The 16,524-nt window shown below is 37.6% G+C and overlaps 1 protein-coding gene across 3 annotated transcripts in view; it reads right to left on the reverse strand.

Annotated features, from left to right (window-relative positions):
* LOC115291618 (multidrug resistance-associated protein 1-like) overlaps positions 1 to 16,328 on the reverse strand; it is a 91,342-nt gene extending 75,014 nt beyond the window's left edge. For all 3 annotated transcript variants that reach the window (XM_029939137.1, XM_029939136.1, XM_029939135.1), the window contains exons 1-4: positions 16,114 to 16,328; positions 10,560 to 10,621; positions 4,254 to 4,401; positions 3,156 to 3,280 (exon numbers count right to left, since the gene is read on the reverse strand). In XM_029939137.1, the coding sequence (XP_029794997.1) occupies positions 3,156 to 3,280; positions 4,254 to 4,401; positions 10,560 to 10,621; positions 16,114 to 16,185 (407 nt within the window). In that variant the 5' untranslated portion in view covers positions 16,186 to 16,328. The remainder of the gene's footprint in view (positions 1 to 3,155; positions 3,281 to 4,253; positions 4,402 to 10,559; positions 10,622 to 16,113) is intronic.
* Positions 16,329 to 16,524: the final 196 nt, after the last annotated feature.

The raw sequence follows: 16,524 nt of genomic DNA on the forward strand, positions 1-16,524 counted from the left end.
TATAGTGATTACTGTGCTTGCCTCACAGATATTTGTGAACACAATCATAATTGTTTTATGCAAATAAATTTTGATATGCTTAATACTACAGCAATAGATCACCAGAACAAGGCAGGAGAGGAAGATGCTGGTCAATACATTTCTGATAGATTCCTGGCCAAAAATGAGATAATTCTATGGCAACTTCTTAAAGATAGCTGGGATACACAAAGGTGAGAGGCAGAGGCAGGGGGAAGAAGAGGTATGTTACCGTGTCTGTAGGGGGTTTTCATCCAGCAGACATTTGGCTTATGTTTCCATAGGCAAGGGAGCCAGACTTTGGGATGAAAAATGACAGGGCCAGTTTTCTCATGGCAAAGAAACATCTTCTTGCCTTAGATTCCCTGACATCGTTCTCTCTTGATTTTCTTTTCTTTGCATTATGCCCTCCTTCTCATTGTCCTTTGATGGACTTCCCTGTCCTCATCAATTCCACACACTGGAATACCTGATTGTCTATAGAGGTACTTACCTCTCCTCATCCATGCTAAGGTGGTCTCATCCAGAAAAATGATTTGATATACCCAATCCAATTATTTATTATCCCAGCCAATATCTTTCTTAACTCTCGACTTAAGCTTACTCAATCTTTTTGGTTTGGCTAGATGGCTGTCAGGGATCCCCAAGGTCACTCTTTAGTTAAATGATCCATTCGAAGGACTTATAGCAGTCAGCATCTGGTCTTCCCAAGGCCTATCATTTATTATGGTGACATATACAAAAAAATCAGCAAAGAGAAAAGATACATGGAGTAAAGTCCAGGAGAAAACAAACATAAGCTTCCAAAAGTCTTTTCTCAATAGTGTCACACAAAACACACTTAATTACTCTAGCAACTAGTTGTTATCTGGTCAACAAAATACGTACTATGTTGTCGACCAGATAAGCTCATTAGAGATTCAGTATCCAGGGCACCCTTTTCCTAACATATGCCAAAATTCCAAACTCCTAGAAGGAAAGTAGGTATTCAGCAGCAATAGTACTGATTGTTAAGCAGCGTGGACATATTGAGCCACTGTTAACAGTTGCGGTGGCAGTTACTCTCCTGAAATGCAAGTTCTAGTTGCCTGCCAAAATTCACCTCTATTAGCAGGCCTTCCGAAGAATACCAGTCAGGCTTTCCAAAGGAGAGAAGTCAGTCAGTCCATTCTTTCCTGCAAAATGGCTAATATGTATTTCAAATATAGCAAGTCCAAAAGAAAACCCCACACCTTCCTCTACTCTTTCCTGAGCCTTCTAGACCTCAGTAAATGGTGCCTCATTTACCTTGTGACTTCAACCAAAAACTCTGAAGGCATCCTTGATTCCTCTGCTCTCAGCCTACATTCAACTCATCAGTATAAGATTTTGATTCCACCTTTAAAATAGAGCTGGAATCTGACCACTTCTTAACACCTTCATTGGTACAACCTAGCTGAAGCTACCACTTATGTTTACCTGGATTTTCTCAGTATTTCAACTATTGATACTTTTATCACTTTATATTATTTTCCTCTTTATATTATTTTCCACATAGCAGTAGAATGATCCCTATAAAACCTAGGTCTAATTATATCAATTCCTGCTCAAAATTTCCAATGTTTTCCCTCTTAACACAGAATAAAATCCTATTTTCCCATCATATTCCAGAAGGCCCTTTAAAATCTCTTTCATGGCCAGACCTTTTTAACCTCAGATTTCTTCTCCAATTCTTTGCTCTAGCCTCACTTACCTCCCATGGGAAAGACATTAAGCCTGCACCTGCCTCATGGCTTTTGCCCCTCTTGTTCTTCCTATTTGAACAAGATATGTATGGTGTCAGTTTCCTCTCTGACTTCCTTCAGGAGTTTTTTTCAAATGTCACCTTATCACCAATGTCTTCCCTAACCTCCTCAAATAAAACAGCACTTAGATCTCCCTAGAGTGGCATTTCCTACCCCTCCTTGTTGTATATTTTGTCCTTAACACTGATTATTTCTCAATACCATTTGAATTTATTAATTTGTTTACTATTTATCTCACCCCTCTGAGTGTCGTTAGAGCAGGGACTTTTTGACTTTTGTCTGTCCCCAGGGTCTATCAAGAACAGTGCCATGTAAGGGCGCCTGGGTGGCTCAGTCAGTTAAGCGTCCGGCTTCAGCTCAGGTCATGATCTCACAGTTTGTGGGTTTCAGCCCTGTGTTGGGCTCTGTGCTGACAGCTAGCTCAGAGCCTGGAGCCTGCTTCTGATTCTGTATCTCCCTCTCTCTGACCTTCCCCTGTTCGCGCTGTATCTCTCTGTCTCTCAAAAATAAAAAAAATTTAAAAAAACATAAAAAAAAAAAAAAAGAACAGTGGTGTGTAGTAGGCACAAAATCCTGGACAAAATACATGCCTAGATGTTACCTAGGATTCAAATAACTAAGGATTAATTCTGTTTTCATGAATTAAATAGTTCTTAAAACTCCAACTACTTGGAAATGTATTCAATACAGAAATATCATCATAGGTTAATAAAAAATTTGTTTTTCCTTCATATAATAGCTAAAGGTAGGACAATACCTTCTGGAAAAAGGTGCCACAGAGTCAAGGTCCCACTTTCATTGTCTATCTATAAATACGTGCATACAGATATTAAAGAAAATTTATATTTATATTTAATTTCCCTGGCTGATACAGTTCAACTCCCAAAAATCCACAGCTAAGAAAAATAGTAAAGGTACATATCATTTCATTTTCTGAACATATATTTAACACAGAGTTCCTAGATTTTCGTCATAACTCTGACATTTTCTAGCTCTGTGAAGTTAGGCAAATTACTTAAACCTCTCAGTCTATTTATGCATCCTGATAATGAGTGAAATAATACTTCCTATCTCATTGGATTACTGTAAAGAGTGAATAAGATAATTAATATAAAGAATTTAGAACAGTGTTTACTACACAGTTGGCTTCAGTAGACATAGACTATATTACCATCATTCACATTTGTATTATAGGAAAAGCTAACACAATGGCCATATCCTAAATAAAATGTTAAATAAGGACTTTTCCTACTCTTTTTTAGTACAACTTTTAAAGTGAAACACTTGTTTATCATTTGCTTATCATTTAACTGTGAAGAGATAAACAATAAAATAAATAACTCTACAACTTACTTCATTATGAGTGGGCTGGTGAAGGACAAAATATCAGCAAACACTTTGAACAAAGCAACTTGGATCAGGACAAACTTAAAGGTGTTCCACAACGCATGCAGCAGAGATGGTTTCCTGGCATGGGCCTACATAATGAAAGAAAATAAACCATGAGAAAACTGGACAGAGTAAGTACAAGTAAAAATGAAATATATATAGAAACCAACCATAAAATTAGTAATGTAACCCAAAGATAATAAAGTAGGGGCGCCTGGATGGCTCAGTCAGTTAAGTGTCTGAATCTTGATTTCAACTCAGATCATGATCTCACAATTGTGAGATTGAACCCCACATGGGGCTCTACACATGGAGCCTGCTTACGATTCTCTCTTTCTCCTTCTCCTTCTGTCCTTGCACACCCCTTCACATTCTCCCTCACTGTCTCTCTCTCTCAAAAAATAAAAATATAAATAAACAAACAAAACAACAAACAAATAAATATATAAAACAAAGATTATACAGTAATAAGAAAGGGACAAATTCAGTTAAACTTGAAAATATGACCTATTATCATTGGTAAAGTATGTCTCCAGAACACCTGACTTTATTTATACCATGTGGTATAAATGCGTAAGAGAAATAGTTGTATTTTATTACTTTTGTGAGTGTTAAAACTTTCATTAATATAATTAGTATAAATATGGTTTTATCTTCAAATTATATTTTCTTTTTGCAAATTCTAAAGAGGATCTATATGTGTACATATGACACAAGATACGGAGTACCTTTGGCCATGGTCACCGTATTACTTACTTGGACCAACATATATGAGGCCATGAGACATAGAAACCATTTTTGCCTTGATAGTTGAGCAAAAGGTACTGGTGACAAGCCAAAGATAACATAGCAACACATTGTTCTTGATATTAAAGGGAGGAGATGCTGAATAATTTGATGACACAAATTATTTGCAATAAAAACCAATTGTACTTATGAAAATGGCTTGTCACTTCACATATTTTAGGAACTTTCTAAATTAATAATAATATCTCATATATGGAAGAAGCTTTCTCTAGTTTAAGGTAGTAAGTAGGTACTTAAGATTTAAGAAGCAATTACCTTTACTTCTTGTCTCTCTTGATTCCTTAAAACTTCCTTCCTCCATTGTTTTTCAAAAATGGGACACACAATATAGGAAGAATCACTTTCATTAAGTTCAAAAAGATCTTCTCTTTCCAAAGGTTTCTTATAGCCTAAAATAATTATTCTAAAAATAAAAAAGTTAGGTAAACAATTCAGCAAAACTAATAATCAAATTAAAAATAATCTTGCATGCATTTATATTATTCTTTGATTTATAAATCATTTTTTAATCAAGATGGAATAACTAGACTGTATTTTGAAAAGTTATACAACTTATCCTGCAGTTTAATAACGTGTAATAATCATTTGTAACTTTTAGAATTATTGGGACATCCATTTATTCAGTGAAACACTAAATTTACTCATCTCATATTGGAGTCACCTACTACTTACCTACCCTACTGAAATTTAAGTAGCTAACTTTCACAGTATTCACTCCAAACCCCAAAACTAGCTGCTTTTTAGTCCTGAATAAGAGGAGAAATGGATCCAGCCTCTGCATCTGCAACTTCTCCTATTCCACCAGGACATTATATACACTTTGCCCCTCGACTTTACAAATTGTCCAGCTAGATGTGGAGTACCTGTCTGTGCCCCCACACACTTCAGCCTTGGCCTTATAACCTACTTTGACCAATAGAATATGAGTCAAAGTCAAAGTGGCAGTGCCATTTACGAGCCAATGCCTTAAGAAGTATGACAACTTACTACTAGTCTCAGAACTTCCCCTCTCCCCCATTCAATGAGCTTGTCCCAAGGGATACTGTGAATAAATCATGCAAGAACAATAGGTCTAAATCAGAACTGTGCCAGGAAAACTAGGATGAATAATCTAGTTAATCACAAATGTTGTGGCAGACAATAAATTATACGGCCACCCTTCTGCCCCATCATCTTCCTACTACCAGGAATCTTGATACTTATTCAGGTGAAAATCTCTTGAACTCAGGGTAAGTCCTTATGTCAGCCAGAGGCATGATTATGATCAGTCTAAAGCAGTCCTGGTAATCTGACAACATTTTGCGTGGCATTAACAATATAATTTAGTCTGCGGAGGAGAACTTTATTTTTCAAGAGAAGGCTCAACACTTCGAGAGGAGAAAATGTTTTGCCTCCTTTTTGCTTCCCCTTCCTCCTTACTTCCTGCCCTGAAGGCATAATGCTCTGATACAGAGAAGCCATCTTTGTCACCATGGGTGAAAAGCCAAATAATAAGGATGGAAGTAGAAAGAGAGAAAAACTCTGGGCCCTTTGTAACATTTCTGAGGTTCACCAGCTTATTCCGAGTTCTTGTCAGTAATATAAAAAATAAATACCTGTTTGTTTAAGCTATAATTATTTGGCTATTCTGTTACTTGAGGCCAAGCATGTTCCTAAGTGATATAGCTCAGATATACTGTTTGAGCTTGGTGACATGACTTGTTCAGTAAGAAATTAAACCCACATTTAAACTCAGGCCTTCTGACTCAACGGTTTCCATTATAAAGTACCTTATTAGTCCAAGAAACCATAACAAAGTGTTACACTATCCCATATTGGGACTGCTTCATTGTCATTATTACTGAACAATCACTATTGATTGACCCTGAGATGGATTTAAACTCTAATGTAACCAGAGTCTCCACGGGATTCAATTTTACTTTTATTAAACTACATAATATCTTATTACAGGTCATATTTAACAAAAAGCTTTAAATGTAATAAAAAAGGACCCTCTGTAATCATGTTTCTGTTGGCTCAAATATGCTGGACATTTTCCTACACTGTACTTCCAAAAACATATTAAGCAATAAACTACTTTTAAGTCATACTAAGTCTTTCTCTTCCATTCCATAAAATACATATTCATTTTCAAAATAAGATTGCATTGATTTTCACAAAAGCATTCTAATAACATTTACTGCCTCAGCATTTTGAGTTAAAACCATGCAAAACTCAGCGGTTTTGGTTCAGAGGGATAAGTGACCCCGGGATTTCATGCTGAGTCTCCACATAATGCGGCATCGGAAAGTGACACTTATACTGAACTGATTGTGATGCACGTGGCTCAGTTTAACCACCGTGACTTCCCTGTTCACAGGTGTGTGCTTCTTCCACCTCTTTTCTCTCTTCTGTACATTTAAATATGTTCATCACCCTAGCTCATCTTTCTAGCACACAGAAGCATCCAGGAAAAAGAAGGAAGCAGTGCTTCTTTAAATCCAATGATGAGGCAGCTTTTGGGAAAGCAACGAGGACCAACAGCTGACCCTCCCAATACCGGAATGTAGCCTGGACCGGGTTCCATAAACTTGGGGACTTGATTCCTAAGTGGTAATACAGTTCCTGTATGCATCTTGTATGGTTTACAGATAGTGCTTTTCAAAGGTCATTCAGTTAAATGAATTTCATCCTCACAACTCTCTGAAGCAGCCAGAGCAATATTAATTTCCCATTTTTTACAGGTGATTAAACACCAGGAACTCCAGAGCCTGGTCAGAATTTTTTAAAATGTGACATAAACTGGTGCTCATGGAACCAAAGGCAGACAATGCTGTTAGAGTGCAATATTTTCACTCTGTTTTGAATTTTGTTATCTTATAGTTTTGAGTATATTTGACATTAATGAGTGTGAGTAAACATTTCATCCAACTGATGTTAAAAGCAGCAAACCAGTAGTAGTTGGCTAGGTAGATGAGTTGAAATGTAAATTTTGTAGACGTAAAATACTGGAAAACTTGGAGCTGAATTATCAATTTTATTAGTTAATCGACTTTTTAAGTATTTCTGGAAAGTGGTGGTTGTTTAATGGGAGAAGGCAAAAAGTCAGTCTGTCCAAAAGTTGTAGGAGAGGACAGTATCTGTCAAATGTAGAAGTTTTATTAACATGTGAGGAAAAGGTAGGACAGACTGAATGGTGTATTTCTGGTTAAAATAAAGATTCAGTTGTGAACTGTGAAAACTTTAACTAGATTTTTCCATGTATGTCAAGGGGATTATTCTAGGACAATGATTATTATACACTGATGACAGATTATGTTTGCTAATAAAGGCTTCATAATTATTTGATCATCAAAACTATCTAGACAGCTACTGCCTTAGGAATTAAGGCTCATAAGCATATAATTCCCTAATTATTTGTATCATCTGAGCACATTTTAATTGAATTATTCATATAATTGTGGGAGCTTGAATTTGGCCTAAGAATAATTTCTGACTTTATTCTGTACTCAAAGAGCAGATCTGAGAACAATCAGCCACTGTCCTCAAAGAAACATTCTTAAACAACAGCTATGTTTCAGCTGCTATTGTTTAATTACCAGATAAGAAATCAAATTCGATTCATGCCAATGACAGTTATAGATAGCAGCATGCTATAAAAATATTTCCTATCTAGGTCTGAGATGTTAAATTTAAAAAGAAGATAAATGCTATAGTCAACAACTATAGCTTATTGATTTATTTAATCTAAGAAATGGACTTCAAGATACTGAGTTGCCATATTTTAAAATTTGTTTTGCCATATCTTGCTTATTAAGTTTAATTTTAGCTTCATATTTTAGGCCTCATAAAATGGTATTTATATAATTAAAATAAGTACATATAGTTTTTATAGTTTGATAATTAAGTTTTAAAAGTACAGTTACTTAAAATTAATTTTATTTGTATTATTTAAATTCTGTGATATTTATCGTGACTTAAAAATGACAATCTGAAATTTTTAAACCCAGACTAGACATCACTGTTTCTCTCAACACCTGAATGAAATATAACTCAGGTTTGGGAAACACATGTAAACAAATTTGAAGAATCAAAATCATTAAGTGTAATTAGTCCACATTTACATAATTCCTATTTAACCTTTTTTTTTATAGTGTATAACTAAATGTAGTATATTGGTTTCAGATTTTTGTCATTCTTTTTAAGTGATTCCAAGATTTGTGTTAACTCGGAATTCTTATAATTCAATGTAATTATTTGCTTCTACCCAATTATTTGCTCTCATAAAAATCACCAATGAACTTTACATTGACAAATTCAATGAAGAATTCTCAATTCTTTTTTAATTTATCCCTCTTCAGTATTAGGCACTACTGACCACCTTATTTCCTCCTTTTTTGACAGTTTCCTTAGCTTTCAAACACAGTCTTTCTTTGGTTTATCTCTTACACTCTGAACACCTTTCCTTTGCTTCCTTGGTAGATTACCCCTACTTTTACCATTTCAATGCTGAGGAATCTCAACGTTCCGCTTGTTCATCCTGTTCAATAGGCTCTCTTTCTGGATGATCTCATGCATACTCATGACTTCCATTACTGACATATAGTCAATGACTCCTAAATCCATATTCATAGATCAAAAGCCTATATATCCAAACACCTATTTAATACTTTTTATGGGAATGAGTTGGACATCTTAAATTGAAGCTTCTCTAAACTGAACATTAAGTTTTTTGCCACACATGAATCTGACAGTTATCTGAGCCAGAAAATGATTAACATTTTTCCCAGTTCTTCAATTTCCTTATCTAATCAACATTATTAATTAGCTTTTGAATGTCTCCCTTCCTCTTTACCCTCTTTATCATTACCATAGTTCAGACTTTAACCATAAATCTACCAGGATTATTGAAGAACCTTCTAACCACTCCCTCTATCTCCATTTTCACCTGGTACATACCAGATCCACACCACTGCAAAGGTGATTTTCTAAAGAGCAAACACATTACATTACTCTCTACTTAAAATTCTTCAGCCGCATCTCATTATCTTCGGAATGACCTAGAGAACTCTTTATGATCTTTTCTTCCAGCTTCAACTCTTGCCTTATCAAGTGCTGCAATGTGGGAGGGGTCAGTTGACTATTGCCTCCGGTCTGCATACAGTATTTGCTCAATTTGGAATGCCACTTGGTTTAATCTTACACATTGTCAAATGCTGGGTTAAAAGCACTAAATACTTGCAAAACATTCCCTAATTATGCAAATGCAGTTAGATGGCGCTCCTGATAATTGTGTTTCTTTATAATGCTTATATTACCTTTTGCCTTTGGGGGTAATTGAGAGAGCACCTTTTAATATTTCTAAATCTACTATGAATTCCTAGATGATAGGAACTAGGTCATTTTTCTCTGCATTTTTAAAGGTTAGCATAATGCAGGGTTTCTGGCACACAATCAACCTTTTCTGTTTCTTTAAGGAATCATCTCCTCATGAGAGCATATTTGTACATCAAATTGGGAAATTTTGTTTCTACTACCTATAGAACAAGGGGCATAAAGTTAAGATAATAAATTTAGTTTCATATGATCATAACTTTTCTGTTATGGAGGGAAAATATATTTCTAAAGAAAGCTTTTGAATTTAAAAAATTAGAAAAAGTCAGCTCTTCTCTTGTTTGAATTCTAGATGAGTTATTCTGTGACATAAACCACATTATATGTCTTATAAACACATAATTACTAAATTACTAAAACACATGCATATGTGTATATATGTGTATATACATAATATGTATATATATTATACATATAGCTCAAATTGAGCTTGTGATATAGATAGATAGATACCATATATTTGTGGGAGCATTCCCAGTAAAGAGTAGAAGAGCAAAATGAAAAAAAAAAGCATGAAACGTGGACTCAAAGAAACTGACTTCTTAACATCAAGTTGGTGTGCTTCCTGGGTATCAATGGACAAGTTACTTCCTCTCCCTAATATTCAATTTTCTCATCTGCAAATGCCTATCTCATAAGACTTGGGGGAGAATTAAATGAAATCATTTACAACATATATACTGGATATTAAAAACAATTTCAGGGGCACCTGGTTGGCTCATACTGCTAAGCCTCCGACTTTGGCTCAGGTCATGATCTCACGCTTGTGGGAGCCCCGCATTGGGCTCTGTGCTGACACTGAGAGCCTGGAGCCTGCTTCTGATTCTGTCTCCCTCTCTCTCTGCCCCTCCCCCACTCATGCTCTGTCTTGCTCTGTCTCAAAAATAAATAAAACATTTAAAAATTTTATTTAAAAAAATTTCAAATTTCTGCCCCTCCATAGTGCTAGTATGATACAAATTCTATAAAGGGACAGCCATATTGTAGAACTATTAGCAATCTTATCTGTGAACCACTTTGTATGTTACTATCTGTGATTCCTCTCTAATAAAATGAGAAAAAAATCTGTACAAAGTCATTTTATAAAAAAAAATTCATGCTTAGATTAGAGGAATAACATGTAGGTGTCATTTCCCTTGGAATCTTCCTCAGGGTTATATGTTACAAACAAATTAGTAAAATTCTTACCTGGTAAACCAGGAATATGTCATCCTACTGAAGAATGAAGCACTTTTTTCTGGATTGCATTTCTAGGAAGAAAAATATAACAAGTAGGTATATGAAGAATATACCTTTATGTTTGAAATATCTTTGTCAGTAGGTAGAAAAGTACGCATGAAATAATTTCATCTATTAACAGTTGCAATTATGTTGATCATAATCCTTAAGGAATAAAATTAAGATATTAGAATGGTGGCTGGACTACAAGCAGTTTAAGATTTCTCCCAAAATTATCAGTTTGACTCCTTTAAACAGCAAAAAACCATGTGGGAAAGGAAAATCATTTCTGAAATCTCTATTTCTCATCCTCCCTCCCATGTATATATATGTCTCAAGTTTCTATGACTGTGTATATATGTGAATATATGTATGTGTACATATATACGTATATATACACACATAATTAAGCATCTACATATAAGATAAATTTAAAACAGTTTAATCACTAAATTAATGATAACTGTCTTTTTCTGGAAAATAGAAAAGTAAGAGACTAATAGGCATTTGGTTTACTTCTGTGTGTTTAATTACATATTTTTGAATAAATGTATAAATACATAAACAATTATTTACCACAATTACATATTATTTGGGGAAGGTAAAACACTTCCATAAAATTCTGCCTGCTGATCTGGTGAGTTCAACTAAAAGAAAGCTTTAAAAAAGAAGGCCTCAAAAGTAATTTCATATTTTGAGAGTCAGCATCAATGTCTATATTTTAAAAAGTAAAGCTGATCACCCCGGCCAAGTTTATTATTAGAAATTGTCCCATATTTAACAATGTTATCATACATCCTTAATCCAGTTCTGATTTCATACATAAAAAACGTTTACCATGTTTTGAAATAATTCTTATTCTAGAAGTAAGGTGTGCAACAAAATCCTATCCTGTACAGCAAAATGTCCTGAGTATGGAGGAGAGAATATTATTTATTCCAAATTTGCTCTCTGAGTTATAGCAAATGATATACTATAAATCATTCAAGATATATATATATAATTTATTCAATTGCTATCTATCTTTATATTACTGTTACAAAAGTAAATGCAATGACAAATGTAAAACAGTCATTATCACACTGTGGCCCAAAACAGCCTCCTGTGAACTGGTATCATCATCATTACCATTACCAAACATATTATTTGGAAAATAAGCACACACATTATTGTGGAAAATATTCTGAAAACTCCCGAATTAACCTGGAGGTCACATTTTATTTCACCGGGAGTTGCCAATTCGATCATTTACCACCAATGAAAAGATCTTATTCACATCCAAAACACATGTCTGTCTGTCTGTCTGTGGCAGACTATAAATGGCTACAAATTCTTAGCAGCTTTTCCCATCAAGAGGTAGACTCCATTTTCTACTCCTTGAATCTGGGCTGGTGTTGTTTCTTATTCTGATCAGGTGTGAATCAAAGGGCTCCAAGTCTAAGCCCCAACAGGGTTGGTGTGCTCAGAACCCCGAGAGCACAACGTGTCTGATCCCGAGCTGGCTTGCTAACGGATGAGAGACCCTGGAGAAGAGACCCGAGATGCTCTGTCTTCCTGGCTTGGAAACTGCCAGAAGTATGAGTAAAGAAAACTATCCAGTCAGCCAACTCCCCAGCCAACCCCCCACCCAGCAGTAGTGCTTAAAAGAGTTCAGCAGAGATCAGCCAAGCTGACCGACACCAGGTCATGATCCAAATGATCAGAGAATCATGCGCCAATTAAAAAAAAAAAAAAAGGTGGTTGGTTTCAGCACCATGTCTTACAACTTCTAGAGAGGGTTAATTTAGCAGACCAAGAACTAAGCATTTGATTTCCCTTTCCCTCTAGGCCCACTGTCCATGGAAAAGCATCTCCTATGAGGCCCTTTGAATCCTCTGCTAAACAGAATCCTCAGATGTGGGCGGGGCATCTCACACTGAACTCATCACAGTAAATTCCAAGCATATTTACCTCCCAGAAAATAAACAGTAAACAAGCAAAATATCGGGTGAAGGTAATAAGTCTTTCCAAGCACCAACAATGTATAAATGACTTTTTAATAATTCTTGAATTCATAGCTTGGATCGCACTGAGTTCATTATTGGTATTATTGCCACAAAGCAGCATCCATATAGAAAACCAAGACAGGACAATTCTAAAAGTATCGTTCAGCGTTCTAATTTACTCCTACCTTCTCCTAAGCATTTTGCAATCCTTCTAACTCACCTATCCTCACTCTGAAAGCATTTTTGGTTGCAGATCGACTGACCCCAAATGTTTTCCATTTCCCTTGTCTCCCCAAGCCTAAAACAGGCCTTGTTTTGTAAGCCATTCTCTTATCTACTGTACTTATCTACCATTGGGCACATAGCAGGCATGGTATAAGCATACCTTAACATTTCTGACTTAAGGGCACTTTTCATCTAAATGGAGGTGCTGTTATTTCTGGATGATGATGGGAGAGTAGGAAGTATTTAGACCATGAGAACACAGCATAGTCAGGGTCCAAGATTAGTGAAGTCTGGTGCTTTCGATCTTCCTTGGGTTCCACCTTGAGATGTGGTCCATGAGGATACGGTTTCCGTGACTGCCTCATTTAACACCATCTCATAACCCCTAACTTCAGGAGCTCTCTTTGCATATATTAGAGGAGCATTCTGGAATTCGTGGAGGTAATTAGGGGGAAGTAGAAGTACAGCTTCATGGAGAATGGAAAACATCCAGAAATCAAAAAGAATTTATGTTTCTTAATCAATTATGCGCCAGATTCTGTACGAAGTATATTATCTCATTAATTATGCCATGTCTTTGTGGTGAAACCATTTTTGTCATCCCCATTTTACAGAAGACAAAACTAAGACCTAGAGTTTCAGATACTTATCTGAAGATCCTCCAGCTAAGAAGTTTAAGAGACTGGATCTAATCTATTTATTTCATTCTATCTCCCAGCCATATATCCACACTTTCAACTCTACCTGTTACAGGCTGTCTCCTGCTGCCTAGAGATACCCTTCTTCCTGCCCACATCCTCTACTTCACTTCTGGCTAATTCCCACTTGTACTTCAATCCTATTTAATATTTATTGCCCTCAAAAAAAAAAGATTTACTTTGATAATTACTTTCCTCCCATCTCAGCCTTCAAGGCTTATACTGTTGTTCTGGGTTACCAGATTCTTCCTATCCCTCTCTCTCAACATAGTCCTCAGGTAGGGCTGAAGGGGCTCTTCAGAACTGTCTTCACTGAATACCCTCACAGTTTCCTCACTAATCATGTGCTCACTGGTTCTTCTCCCCCGCTAGACTTAATTGCTCTGGAAGACAAAAAACTATATTTGATTTATCTTCATACTTTCGGTTTTAGCCCAGGGCCTACCTCATAACAAACATGTTTTGGAGGAATAAATCAATGACCACTAATCACGGCAAGAAAATATTTAGAAGCAGTCTGTCCACTGCCAGCCCTAGAAACTCTGTCAAAGTCATATTCTTCAGGCACCCGCCTGGCTTTGTGGATTAAGCATCCGACTCTTGATTTTTGACTCAGGTCATGATCTCACAGGTCACTGGCACTGGGAGCATGGAGCCTGCTTGGGATTCTTCCTATCCCTCTCTCTCTCTGCCCCTCCCCCATGCAGTTCTTTCTCTCTCCCTCCCTCTCCCTCTCTCTCTCTCTCTCTCTCTCTCAAAATAAATAAATAAACATTAAAACAAAGTCAGGGGGTTCCTGAGTGGCTCAGTCAGTTAAATGTCAGACTTTGACTCAGGTCATGATCTCACAGTTGCGGGTTCAAGCCCTGCATCAGGCTCTGTGCTGACATCTAGCTCAGAGCGTAAAAACTGCCTCAGATTCTGTGTCTCCCTCTCGCTCCTCCCCTCCTCTGCTCGCATTCTGTCTCACTCTGTCTCTGAAAAATAAATAAATGTAAAAAAAATCAAACAAAGTCATGTTCTTAGCTTACAAGTTGATAGGATTTTTATCTAAGATCTATATGTCAAAAATATCACGTCGTTTCAATGGAATATAATTATTTAAGGTTTTCAAAATGCTTTGAAACCATTAAGTTTATTTTTTTAATTTGGTATCACAGAAGTAACAAAAAGAAAATGCAATTAAAACTAGCGTTTTCAGGGGTGCCTGGGTGGCTCAGTTAGTTGAGTATCTGTTTTTGGCTCAGGTCATGATCTCACGGTTCATGGGTTCGAGCCCCGTGTCAGGCTCTGTGCTGACAGCTCAGAGCTTGGAGCCTGCTTCAGATTCTGTATCTCCTTCCCTCTCTAACCCTCCCCTGCTCACGCTGTCTCTTTCTCAAAAATAAATAAAAAACACTAAAAAAAATTTTTTTTAAACTAGTATTTTCAATCCTACCTAAATGGATTTCTGGTCCATAAAGCTATCCAGATTGGATAATAGTCAAGGATATAAACATTGTTGGAATCCTACAGGAAGAAATGACTGGAATTTTGAGTAAGAGAATTATTTGTTTTATAAATTCCCACCCTTCAAGTTTGTAATTTACTGCCACCTCTGTAGTTGCATCAGTGATGTTAAACATGTTTCCCCCCTTAAGCCTACTATCTCTCCTGTAAATAAAAAAAAGGTGCATTGTCCTGGTGGGGTTCTTGAATATTTTTAAGTGATTTATTCAACATATATATTTCATAAACTTTTCAAAGAATACTTACCATATAATTTGCTTTACTTTTAAAGAGATGTATAATTTCATTTTATATGTCATCAGAAGAATATTGTCATAATTTTTGACACTTGGAGTCACTAACAAAAACCAGGAGGAGAACAAGATCACCTGAATCTGAAATCTTTTTTTTCCTCTTCTTCTTTGTTAGAATTAGAGACCTACTTATGTTAGGGGCTATTTCTAAGACTCTGTCCTGTAGAGTGGTGAAAAGTAAAACGAGTCGAATTTTTTCTTAAGAAAATTACTCCTAACACACAACTGCAGGGTTCATGTCCCTGTACTTCTGCCCTGGCATGTGACTTCCACTGTGGGAGAAGCACGTGTTACCCCGGGAGCTGAGTCAGGCACAGTTAAGTGTCTGCAGTTTCTGGATTGCCCCCACCTCAGTCTCCCAACAGTCTGTCAGTTATCACAGTCTCATTCATCCCGATTCTGTCCTGCGGCTTCCGTGGGTTCTGCCACGGCTTTGCAGAATTCCAATCCCAATCTCTGCTCCTGCAGCGAGTCCAGGTCCATTCATTCTTTTCTCAAATGCTCGTTTGTTTACTACGGGGGAGTTCTTCATCCCTTCAAACAAAGATGCCTCTTCCTCTCCTCCAGCAGCCACCTGGACGGAGATCGTGATGGTTCAGATTTCACAACCTCCTGAGAACTGATGTCAACTCTCAGGACTGCGCGCGTGTGTATGTCTGTCGCTGTGTGTGATTTACCGCTGAAACAAGGCTCTAGACCGTCAGTTCCCATTTGAGCGTCTGAACAGGCGGCTCTGCCCCCACCTACCTCGCTGTCCCCCAGCAGAGTGGCGGGGAGACCGCCCGCCTCTCCCAGCGGGACCAATAAGCATTACCTGCGCCTCAGGCCCCTCGGGGACCCGCTCGTAGTCGCCGCTGGCGCCCCACCTCCGCGGGCTGGAGAACATGGTCCGCGGGCGCCTGGCGACGACGGGAGGCAGAGAGAGGCTCCGAGGCTGTCCCCTCCCGCGGCTGGGGTCGGTCAGCCCTGCGCCTAGAACGCGGAAGGACGCGCGCGCTCGGCGCAGACGCGGCTGGCTGTCGCCGTGCCCGGAGCTGGCCCTTCCAGCTAGCGCGCCCGGGCGACCGGCAGGGGGCGGGAGGCGGGCGCGGGGTGGAGCCGGCGGCGGGGTTGGCAGGGGAGGAGGGGGCGGGCGGAGAGGCGGGACCTTCTGCCGGGTGCGGAGATCTCCGCTTCGGGGGAGTTTGCACTTGACTCCGTAGGTCTCCGCTCTTCAATTTGCAGG

Source organism: Suricata suricatta, chromosome 5, assembly GCF_006229205.1.
Source record: "Suricata suricatta isolate VVHF042 chromosome 5, meerkat_22Aug2017_6uvM2_HiC, whole genome shotgun sequence".
Classification (NCBI taxonomy): Eukaryota; Metazoa; Chordata; class Mammalia; order Carnivora; family Herpestidae; genus Suricata; species Suricata suricatta.